Source organism: Phaseolus vulgaris, chromosome 9 (genome assembly GCF_000499845.2).
Source record: "Phaseolus vulgaris cultivar G19833 chromosome 9, P. vulgaris v2.0, whole genome shotgun sequence".
Taxonomy (NCBI): Eukaryota; Viridiplantae; Streptophyta; class Magnoliopsida; order Fabales; family Fabaceae; genus Phaseolus; species Phaseolus vulgaris.
Window position 1 is genome coordinate 13,296,601 of NC_023751.2, and position 11,968 is coordinate 13,308,568.

The 11,968-nt window shown below is 29.7% G+C and overlaps 2 protein-coding genes across 2 annotated transcripts; both read right to left on the bottom strand.

Moving 5' to 3' along the window:
- Positions 1-1,066: 1,066 nt before the first annotated feature.
- Positions 1,067-3,807, bottom strand: LOC137821764 ((S)-coclaurine N-methyltransferase-like). The gene is made up of 8 exons (XM_068626510.1): positions 3,469-3,807; positions 3,148-3,256; positions 2,555-2,779; positions 2,290-2,389; positions 2,099-2,209; positions 1,870-1,953; positions 1,594-1,652; positions 1,067-1,469 (listed from the first exon to the last, which is right to left on the bottom strand). Exons 1-8 carry the CDS (start codon positions 3,653-3,655, stop codon positions 1,277-1,279), a joined length of 1,068 nt encoding a protein of 355 aa, XP_068482611.1. The 5' UTR covers positions 3,656-3,807; the 3' UTR covers positions 1,067-1,276.
- A 3,588-nt stretch (positions 3,808-7,395) lies between these two features.
- LOC137821331 (probable WRKY transcription factor 50) lies at positions 7,396-8,489 on the bottom strand. Its single transcript, XM_068625879.1, has 3 exons — positions 8,202-8,489; positions 7,935-8,064; positions 7,396-7,863 (listed from the first exon to the last, which is right to left on the bottom strand). Exons 1-3 carry the CDS (start codon positions 8,434-8,436, stop codon positions 7,740-7,742), a joined length of 489 nt encoding a protein of 162 aa, XP_068481980.1. The 5' UTR covers positions 8,437-8,489; the 3' UTR covers positions 7,396-7,739.
- Between the last annotated feature and the right edge of the window lie 3,479 nt (positions 8,490-11,968).

Sequence of the window (11,968 nt, forward strand, 5' to 3'; positions counted from 1 at the left end):
TACAAATTGAAACTGGAGAAAACAAATCCTAACACTTTTTATCAAAAGGTATTTTTGAAATTAAAAAAATTATGGAGTTACATACATTAAAAGTAATGAAAACATTGTCTATGATTGAATATTGATGGATATGAAAAGGATTTTGCTTGAGGAGATCAAAACATATGAAATAGCAAGGAAGACAACTTCATAGGATGGACATTATTTTGTCCTCTTAAAAAATGAGTAAAATACACACCGTACCAATATTTATCCATTAAAAGTAAACTATATAAGCATATGTTTAGTATCAATTATAAATGTAATATCGCATATATCTGCATACACATTTTTTTTGTCATCATTAAAGGTGATTGTTGGATTACAAACATGAATATAAATCTCATATTTACATAAAAATAAAGAAAAACTTGCAAATTTAATGTGTTAAGATTTTGATCAAATGTGATCAAATTTACTTATGCATTATGTACTAATGAAGAAATTCCATTGTATTTTATCTTCGTTGTATTTTAAATATATCGCATCAAAGTTCATGGTTTAACTTGATAATATGTTAATATGAGTATAATAAAATTGAAAATAGATCATGTAAGAAAGATTATTTGTATTGAAAATTTTCTTTGTTCTAAATCTAAATATGTTTTCAAAATGTGCATGTCAAGTGAGTATTCCATTAATGTAAGTTAAGAACTATACCAGAATCATGTTGACAAAAACTATTGCTTTAGAATATTAAATATCGATGGTGTTGCTAAGCTTAGAGAAAAGTATCGTTTGAGAAAAATGTAAATATAAAATTTTACATTGAATAAAATGATAAGTTATATAATATATAACTAAAATAATTTAAAAAATATTATCTTAAAATGTACTTCAGAGAATAAAAAAAATAGAAACTCAATATCGAATTACTTATAAATATAATTTCATACAATATTAAATTATTTATAAATATAATTTCATACAATATTAAATTATTTATAAATATAATTTTATACAATATTAAATTATTTATAAATATAATTTGATGCACGAGTCGATAGTTTTAATATGGAAGAGTACATTGAATAAAAATATCACCATGTGACATTTTATCATATTAAATAAATTTTATAAGATTAATTATGTTTAGAGTTAATTAAGTACACAACATTATTGAAATTGCAACTTCCATTGGCAAGTTCCTTTGTCCTGACTACTTAGGACAAATAGTTAAATAGGTTTGGAAGCCATTCTTAAACAGTCAAATTAAAATATTAGGTTTTGGCTTATTTTATTTCTTTTTGAAAAGAAAGTGTGCAACCATCCATTCTTCACCGTTATTGTATCCGAAAAGTTCCGCTACAGATATGAAGAATGTTCTCCAATAGGCAGTCCACTTGGTAGCTGAATCATTGCCATAGGTCGATTGCATAATTGGCTTGATGTAAGTCATTCTCTGGTCCATTCTTTTGAGCCATTCTTCACTGCAACAAATATTCATTTTTTTTTCAGAAGTGATACAGTTCGAACTTGCTTTGTAAACAGATCAACTATCTGTGGAATATGACAGGATTGCTTAAAATCATTGAACAGTCAAGTTGATCTAACCTGGTTTGTGAGTAGTGTTTTCCATTTACTAGCCAATGGTTGATGACCGTAACATCATCCTACATACATCACCAAAGAAGACAGTTACAGGTGAGCAAATTCTGGACCTGATATAAAAGTGTTAAACAAAAGTATAGCGGGTACTTCTTTCTTTTTCCATCTTTTCATTTAAAGAGATTTTTTTTTTCCTTCATATAACACAAGGCAACATTTGATGGGATTCAGAAATACCATCAGTTAATAACAAAGCTGGCACAAGAAGCATAGAAAACTTACTTGAAAATAAAGAAGTAGATTTGCTGACGGCATAGTTCCTCCAGAAAAGAAGTATCTTGTAATCCAGTCATCTTCATTTTTGTCCTGCATGAAGAAGTCGCCAGTAGTAGGTAAATGAATTATATCTATGAAATGTTGAAAAGTCACTAGTTTTGTTAATGCATTGACTAATATAACAACCAACAGATCATAATGGCCAAGTTGTTTAATGGTGTTGTATTGGGTTCACCTCAAAGTGGTAGGCAAATGCTTTGTGGCAGAAGTAATGCACAAATAAAAGGCTATCCTCTTTCATCCATTTGGATATCTTCTTGAGAAGCTCTTTGTAGTTCTTCATATGCTGCATCAAGGTCAAAGCTGACTCTAAAATACAAGAAAAAACGTGTGTTTGACCCTAATTATTTATTCACAAATTCTAACCTCAAACATTTCTATGGAAAATATTCTGTCATAAGAAGCCTCCATTTCAAACGTGCTAATATCAGCAACTATAATATTCATATTTTGCAGCTGAAGATCTCTGACAAGAGAGAAGAAGAGTGTGATTTTGACCATCATGCAATATTTATTTAATTAGCAAGCTCAATATCGGTTCCACCTATCTCATCTGTTTAATAAGATTTTTGTGAGCCATATGGCAATGCATAAGGCTTTAAAGCAAACAATGGGATATCAAGCAGCATACCGGCACTTCTCCTCAATATAAGCCTTTTGAGTTGTTGAATTGCAGATTCCTGTAACTCTGCAGTTAGTGTAGTTCTTGGCAATGTATAAAGCCAGCGATCCCCAACCACATCCCACATCAAGTACTGTGTGACCATCTTTGAGGTTTGATCTCTCGCAGTACAGTTTCAACATTGCTTCTTCAGCATCTTCCAGCGTCATTGAGGCAGAAGAGAAATAGCAACAGCTGCATCAGTTCATGCATTTGGGAATGTTATATTAGCCATAAGGTTGTGAGCGTATTTTACCATTTTTCTTTCATGCACACATACTTGTCAGTAATTTATTTTGTCAACAACTTAAATCCCTCGTATATTCATTTTGCAACAGAAAATGACTTTCAGTTAAAAGATATTTTCTCATCGTCTGCTTCTATTTTGAGATCCTACCTCAACAGTGCTATATGTGGAGAGACTGAGACATCAACTTAAAAAAAAAAAAAAAAATCGAAAACAGAAATCAAAGAAACAGGAACAATATCTGCTAATAGCATAAAAATCAAAGGAACTTTTAAGGTAAAATTACCAAACGACAACAAATTCATCTTAGAAGTACCTGTATTTGAGATTGCTTCCAAGGACGAGCTTGAAGAAAGCTGTTGGTAATTCATAATGTTGAGATTTCGCCTTCTCAGTGTTGATTGCTATCGGCATCTCTTGTAAAGCTGAAAGAGCACGAGACATGAAATTCATGGTCAAACTGTTCACTCACTGGACAAAATCAAAAGAACTATAAAAGCAGATAATTACATTAACACGTTGCAAGATAATGTTTCGTTATTCTTCCTTTTTTGATTCCTAGAGAGTTCTAGTGAATGATTATGGAGAAAGTAGTTATAATCGCAACGAGAGAAACTGAGAAGGTAAGAAATAATACAATGTGCGAAATGTAGGAGGTGTGAAAGCTGAAGATCTGAGGATGTGTTGGAAGAAGAGCGAAGGCGAGTAGCCAAAAGGACGCGCGTGAGTCTCCTGGTGACGGCGTCAGGGAGCAGGTTACGCTCGAGTGCAGACAGCATGAGCTTCACCGTAGCGCCATATGCAAGCTGCATCATCCCTTCCATGGAAGCCCACGCGCGCAAGGGAACCTTTAGTGCAGAAGCAAGAACGCCTACAGTTCCACAATTCTCCTACTGTGTCTTATCTTCTTCCACTTATTATGTGACTTTCCATTTTCCTCTACTCTTCTTTCTTTCTTTCCTTTTTGTCATTTTCCAATTTCTGCCCATTTCTCAATGATAATATAAAATAAGTAAAAATTATTATTATAACGGTTATTAAAATTTGCATTAAAGTTATAAAACAATAATACAAAAAGTCAGTTATAAACATTAATTTTCATTTATTATTATAGTTACATAATAGGGAACTGAAATAAGTATAGTGGTACTTATTTATTTAGGATTGAAGTTCTCTTATAAAATGATATTATGGTTTTAAATATAATGAAAAACTAGATTGTGATTAATTTATTATGTTATATAATTTCTGAACTATGCAAATAAAGAATTTCGAAAATTATTTAACTAAAAAACTGAGAAGACTAATTTAAGAGATAAATTATGTCTTTATTTATTTATTTTGTGTATTTTACGATGTAACCTCACTCTTAATACTTTTTAGTTTAGTTTGTTATGTTATATAAATTTCGACATCATGATAATACTTTAGAAAACTATTCAACGAATATAAAAGTTATTTAAAATTGTTTTAGTTTGGAAATCACTTATGTATTATAATCAATTTCTCCAATAAAAAACAAACATAATAAAATTATGGTCTCAAAATCAATTTCCTATATATCCCCTTTCATATATACAAAGGTTTAAAACAAAATATTCAAAAATAAAATAAACATTTTCATCCTCCAACTTTTCACTAAAGAGTTCTATCATCCGTAACATCATATGTTCCCGTGTAAATAAACGATTATCTCAGATTAAAAAAACAACCACAAAACAAAGCAAAGAGTAAGCTAGCTATATATATTTTTTTATATAATTTCAATTTCAAATTAATAAACATGATTCATCAAGTCTCATACATTTTCTCAAACCATCAAGTGTCTATTAAAATTCATCTTTCACATGTCATACTCCTACGGACTCACAACACATTGACACTTGATTATACTTCCAGAAGACTCGTGTATTGAAATTAGAATTCTGAGACTTGCACCTGTCATACTGCACAATCATGCACATAAACATCTCAATATCTCATCATCTCGCATCATAAAGTAAATACATATGACTCGAAAGAACATATTATATTTCAAACCTCAAACAAAGTCATATGAACCTCCATCGACTCTCACCAACTGAATAACTTCATTTATGTGATTTCGTTATATTAGTAAAGTCAGGATCGTCTCATTGGATCGGGACATGACATATCAATACACCCTGATAACAATCTTAACACGATATTTCCTTTCCTGAAAATACTATGTTTTAATCACACTTTCATATCATTCCATACCTCATGTAGCACATCAATACACCAATCAATCACATCATAATTTATATTTTCAAAAACAATCCAAATATATCTAAAAATTCATTTAAACACATAACTAAGTTCCTTTAATTTTATTTCTAAATAAAATTTAGATTTTTCAATGAAAAGCAATAAGCAATATAAACTAGGTTTTCAAAATCCAAAATAAAAATTTTAAGTTTTTTTAAAAAGGATCTAGCTTGAGCGAGAATTTGCTCGCTTGAGCGAGATTGGGTTTCGCCCAAGCAAAAATTCCCTTGCTTGAGCACGCAAAATTGATGGGAAAAAACGCACGCGGAAGCAATACACATAATCACGAATCAACTGCAGAAAATAAACAACACAGAATTTAACGTGGTTCGGTCGCCAACTGCAACCTACATCCACACGGACAACTATTAGGTTTTCATTTAAGTCCTGTTGCACACCAATTACAAGTACAATGATTTCTTTAAATAAAAATTATAAAGGGGACACAATGATTAAACTCACTCACTAAACATGGTGTCTAGTCAGCCCAACCCAATTGATCATGACTTCATACCCAACAATCTTCCACTTGAAGCCACAGAACAATGTTCACCTGCGTTTCAACTGTGTACAATGATTAAGCCCACTCACTAAACATGGTGTCTAGTCATCCCAACCCAATTGGTTATGGTTTCATACCCAACAAGAATTTCATCATAGGCCTCGCTTGAGCAAAAATGGACATGAGAGCACCCCATCTTTCTATTTTATTCTCGCTTGAACGAGAATTAGCTCACTTGAGCGAGATATGCAGAGAAATCTGCATAATTAGGCCTAATTTCATCATTCATAGTCAATTAAAAACAATTTCAATAACTCATTTCACTTCAAAATTAACTTACTCTATATTAACTATACAAATCAACCAATTTTTCAAATTCAAACAAATATTTTACCGTAATTCATCCATATCAAAATCAACATATTCACATTTTAATTCAAACAATATTTTACATCACTCATAAACAATCAATCCTGCAAACAAAATTTTGAACTAGTGACCATATCACCCCCACATTCAGATCTTCTAGCTTAGAGTTCTATTGAAAATTTAAACTAGCCCCCCTTACCCGAACTTGAGCAGATACTCATTAAGAGCTCCAAATCTATCAAAAGTTTAAAGGTCACTTAACATGCACCAAAGAGTCTTGATCACAAATCTAACTATACCACTAGGACCCTAAGCTAACATATACTACTTATGAAGATAAAAACATCACATGCAAGATTAAACTAAAGGCAAACCTAAACAAATCAAAACCAACTCAAAGGAAAAGGAGTCAATAATGAACTTACTCTATCTAAAATTTTGATCAGACAATGTTGTAGAGTTCATTGCCAGGAATTCAATGAGAGACTCGATGAACGAGGAGGTTATAATCCTAGAGAAAAAGCATAAGAAAAAGGGAAAAAAATAAATTTTTATAAAGATGATGATTCTTTTAAAATGAGACCTGAATAATTGAATTTCTAATTATATCAACTAAAACTATTTTTCTTGGTAGTAATAAATTTTACTTAAAAATTGAGAATTTGAATTTTTTTGTATTTTAAATTTACATTTTTTAAAGAGAAAATATATTTTAAATTTACATTTTTTAAAGAGAGAATATTTTCTTTTAACTGGACTGTGATTGTAGTGTCGTCGACTTGATTAAGGCTAGACATTATAATAAAGATTATTTTGTAATTTAAATTGTTAGAATGTTTAACCCACTATAGTTTCTTCTTTGATTTATTTGAAGTTTTTCAATCAATGTCGTAGAGATTATTTTTGTGCAAGTGTAATTTTTTTTTCAATTGAGGTATGACATGGATGTTTTCAGTGATTTCTTTTATCATTGATAATGATGTCCGGCCAACATTAATTAAAAAAAGTCAATAATAAATTCTCAGTCATCAACATTTTGTAAAAATAACATGGATTAATATTAGCTAAAATAATTGTAGTCAACTTCAATTTAAAACAATTTCAGTTAATATGAATACTTTTTTAACAGATATTAGTTGAAAAAATCTAGACTAACTTTGATAAAAAAAAAACTAACATCAATTAATATTGACTACTGATATTTAAATAATTTGTTGTGATAATTATTCAAACAATTTTTTTTACTAAATTTAAATTATCTTATTCAAACAAAATATTCAAAATTGAGATTAATTTAAATTTAATATACTTATATGTTTTAAAAATCATGAAAAATTATATTTAAACATAGATAACTTTTAGAAAAAAAAAGGGGGGATTTTAGGAGATTAGGTGATTAGACGGTTAAAGAAGTGCTGCTTGTGATTCAGAAGCAAAATCCATTGCAAAATATAGCTACTACTAGTGTAAATAAAGAACAGAATAATTAATAATTGCAGCACATATAAAACATAGGGGTACAGGGACACATCACGAACCATAGGGTCGCAATGCCCAAAGGCTTGGGAAAATCTCATTGCTCACAGTTGTATCAACCTTTATTCATCTTCACCAAATCACCATCTTCCAATTTAACTGTCGTGCTATTTCATCTTCTTAGCCCTTAAAGTTCAATACTAACTCTGATATCTTCCACATGAGAGCACATGCAGCAGCAATCGAAACCTCAAAACTTCATAATTTTCGACTTAACTGTTACTCGGATGAGTATGGGTGCCTACGTAGGTTGTTATTACGTACCTCGGATCATCCTTCTCCCTTTCAACTGTCTTTTTTACTGAACAACCGTCTACTGAACACTTGTAGTAGTTCCTGCAAAACAAAATTTATTATATAATTAACAAAGTTGTTCAATATACATGAAAGACTCATATGAATCATACCTTGGATTGGGGCTGTTTTTCACCTTCTTCTTTCCGTACTTCCTCCACTTGAACCCGTCATCCATTATTTCTATCTCTGACTTTGTTTTGAACGCAACTCTATCTCTCACTTCTTTCTTCTCATCTACGTCTGACACAACCAAACACATACAAGTTGAGAAAAACAGAAGGTCTAAAGAAAGCATAATTTATGAGAAGTTGCTGATCATATCAATTCCTTTGCTATGAAGAGAGCAAAATAAACTTCATTTCAGGAACTTTGTTTACTGGTAGAAAACTCTTCATGGTGGCTGCTACTTCCTACAAGGTCACCGACTTCATTGGCTTGATCAGTGTTAGGGCTGAGAACATGCCCTGAAACAAACGAATCGAGCTCATCACATGCCAATTGATCATCATCTAAATTCAGGTACTCATAGAGCTCCGAAGGCCATTGCTTGCTGAAATCACTCTCAGGTGAATCCGGTGGTTTTGGATTATTATCACTCATTTTTGGCACCATTGATACTAAACCAATGAACTATGGTGCACATAATATAAACTCCATAGCCTTTTCTCTATGAAGCAGCTTCATTGTGACCTTCCTACGAACTACATTAGGAAGCTTCAACGGATAATATATATATATATGTATGTATCACAGCACATAAATATCTCTCCTCTTAAACATGATCATCATAGAAATAGTTTGATGGAAAAATAATATGTTAACATGTATCTAGAAACAAATCGGTAGGTATCCATTAGAGTCAGTTAAATATGGAAGGAGAACATAAACCGAGAGTGGGGCATGTCTGGGATGACTCAGGAAGACTTTCTATAGACATTAAAGATAACCAAGGAAGATAAAGTATCACTAATTCTAAAATATAAACATGATTATGGTATATAAGTAATTAAAATATGAATTTTAAGGATAGCTCTTCTTTTCATTATAAGTAATTAAAATACAACACTAAAAGAACTAGATAACAACTATAATTAATTATTATATCCACTATATTAAATATTATTTTAGAAAAAATATTAATATCGACATAATATCTAAATTTGTTCCTTTGCCCTTCCAATTGCTATGATCGGTACAAGAAAATCATGAAATAAAAATTAATCACAATCTAGTTTTTCATTATAACCTAGTTCTAACCATATTTATTTCACTAAAATTGTTTATATATTGTGCGTAATTAATGTTATGATTAATTATTATATTTAAAATAATTTTATTCTTAAAAGATATAACATTTTAATACGTTAAAAAAAATATAAATTCTCTTTAACTTCTCCACGTAAAACTATATTCGACATATAGGAGTACAATTATTTTTTTGGAGATTCAATAATAATAATAAGACCTGAACATAATGGTTGATGTTTTGAAAATATTTTTAAGAAAATTAGTGTTTTTCTATATATACTCTTTATCTGTTTTGCCTGTTTAAATAGAATTTATCTTACATTATTAATTTTACTATCTATGAACAAAATACCTACCACAAAATTATAAAAATCAATAAAAAAAAACTATTTATACACATTTTCTATAACTAATATAAATTTCAGTATTATTTTTCATTTTAATATTATCACAACAGTAATTTTTTTATCATAAAAGAAGTGAATATCCAAAAATATACACGAATGTGTTTCCACTCGTATTTTTATCTTAACTATATAATTAGTATTGTCTAAGGCAATCTTTTATACAAAAATTTCAGTACATTTCAGTATGCTCAGTTTAAAAAGGCAAAACTGGTTAAAAATTGATAAATCAATTTTAAAAATTGATAATTATGTAGCATTTTTTACTAGCTAAAAACTAGTATTTTATGTTGTGCAATGTATAGAATTTATATTTGCTGTTTTTTATACAGTTAAAGTTTACAATCATAGGAAGTTCCGACGATAATGTTATATCGAAAACTTAATTCCCGTGTTTCAAATAATATTCCAGAAACTCGTTAGTAAGATGCATAAAAAAAAGTCTTTCAGATTTTAAATTGCAGAAATATGAAAAATAATCTTAAAATTTAAATTTGAAAAATATTTTTGCCGTTGTTTTGAAATTTAAATTCCAAAATAATGAAATATAAAACACATGAATAAACTTATTGCTAGAATAGATATTAATAAAGTCAAGAGTTAACAATTTTTTTATTCTGGAAAATTTAGAATGAATCTAAATTTGGTTCCTGAAATTTGAAAAACAATTATATATCCTTTAAAGTTATTTTTTTTTACATATCTTCAATGCTTGAAGATTAAAATATATTTAAAAAAAATAAAAACTTCAAATATATTTAAATTAATAAAATAAAAACCAGATCCACTCTAAATTTGATTAATAAATAAAAGCATAATTTAACCCTATAATTAAATAGAGAGATATGCTTGAGAAAATAGAGGTGCGAAAAGACACAAACTTTATAAAAGAGGGTGTTTCTTCCTGCACCTTAACAAACTTCTCCCTGCACCCATTATTTTCGTAATTAACTGTCTACCCCTTTTAAAAATAACTTCTAAATCACTCTTTTCGAAATGTTTCATGAACATATTTTCTGAAACACACTTTATAAATTTCGTATTTATCTTTACAGAAGATAAAAAATGTGTTTCAGAATAGTTTTTTTTTTTCTTTTAGATTTTTTATTCTAGAAACATCTTTTGTTTATGGGACACCAATCTACTGTCAAAGGTAATTTGAGTATTTCGAAGAATATAGGTACGCAAAAAGCAAAATATAGGGATACATGAAGAAACACCCTACGAAAGAATCCAAAGCCCGAAACTCAAAAGAATAAGACAGTTTCTCCTTGCACCATATGATTTTCTATACGTACCCAAAATAAACTTTTAAATCCAACATTGCCCCTGTGATGTTTGTTTTGAAAAAAAACTGTAGACGAATGCTTGGTGTGCTGATGGTGGTGTATAGAGGGTTGCTATGGTGGTGGAGAAAAACTTTCACTCTTACTTGCGATGCATATTATTTTGAGGTAAGAAACTAACTACCATGTTCGTTCTTTGATTTTTTTTAGCTAAGATGTCACTGGATCCCGATATCCAAAAGTCTACATGTATGGCTACGGATGTAAGAATTTGGAAGTCATTGTCACGAATTCTGGATATATAGTAATTTTTATTTCCCATATAAGCTTCCGAATGGACATATCTAAAAGTGAGTTATGAGTTTTGGATATCCATATTCGTAAGTGTTTTTTGAGTTATGGACTTTCATATCCAAAAGTTAGTGATGAGTTACAAATTTCTATATCCAAAATGGTTTGATTAAGCTTATGAATATTAATATCCAAAAGACAAATGTTGCTCATTAAGGATAGAGAAGACTTTTCACATAATGCTGTTAGGTGCATGTAAAAAATGGTGCGGTGCAGGGAGAATCAGTCAAAGAAGAAATCCAAATATCCCACCACCTCCATACTTTCTCCCTCTATCTCCATAATAATTGTAAAAAAATCAATTTTAATTTTTTTAAATTTTTTAAATAACTCTAAATAAAATATAAACTCATATTTTAAAATAATCTCAATTGCACTTCCACATTTCATATCTCTTTTCAATCTCCAAACACTTGTAACATTTGAGAGAGTAATTGTACTCGATGTTTCCCAATATTGAGATAATTTTGTTGACTTTTATATACATTTTTGTATGTCACTATTTTTTTAAGGTTTTGTGGTTTTTAAAAAAAATAAGCGAACAAAAACATAATTATTATCAATAAAAACACCACAAAAAACTTACTTCAACCATCCACGTTCAATACAAGCAACCACCACAACTTAAAAAAAATAAAAAATTTAAATATATTAGGAAAGATATTGTTAAAATTATAAAAATATAAAGGTGTGAAGAGAAAAAATGGAGGTATAGGAGGTTTTTGGCATTACTCAAGAGGGCAATTACTTCTCGAACTTCTTGCACCTCATCAAATGTGTACCAATTTATTGTATAAAATGAAAAAAAGTACCCTGAGATATAAATAAAAATAGAATCCATTATCTGGAACTTCT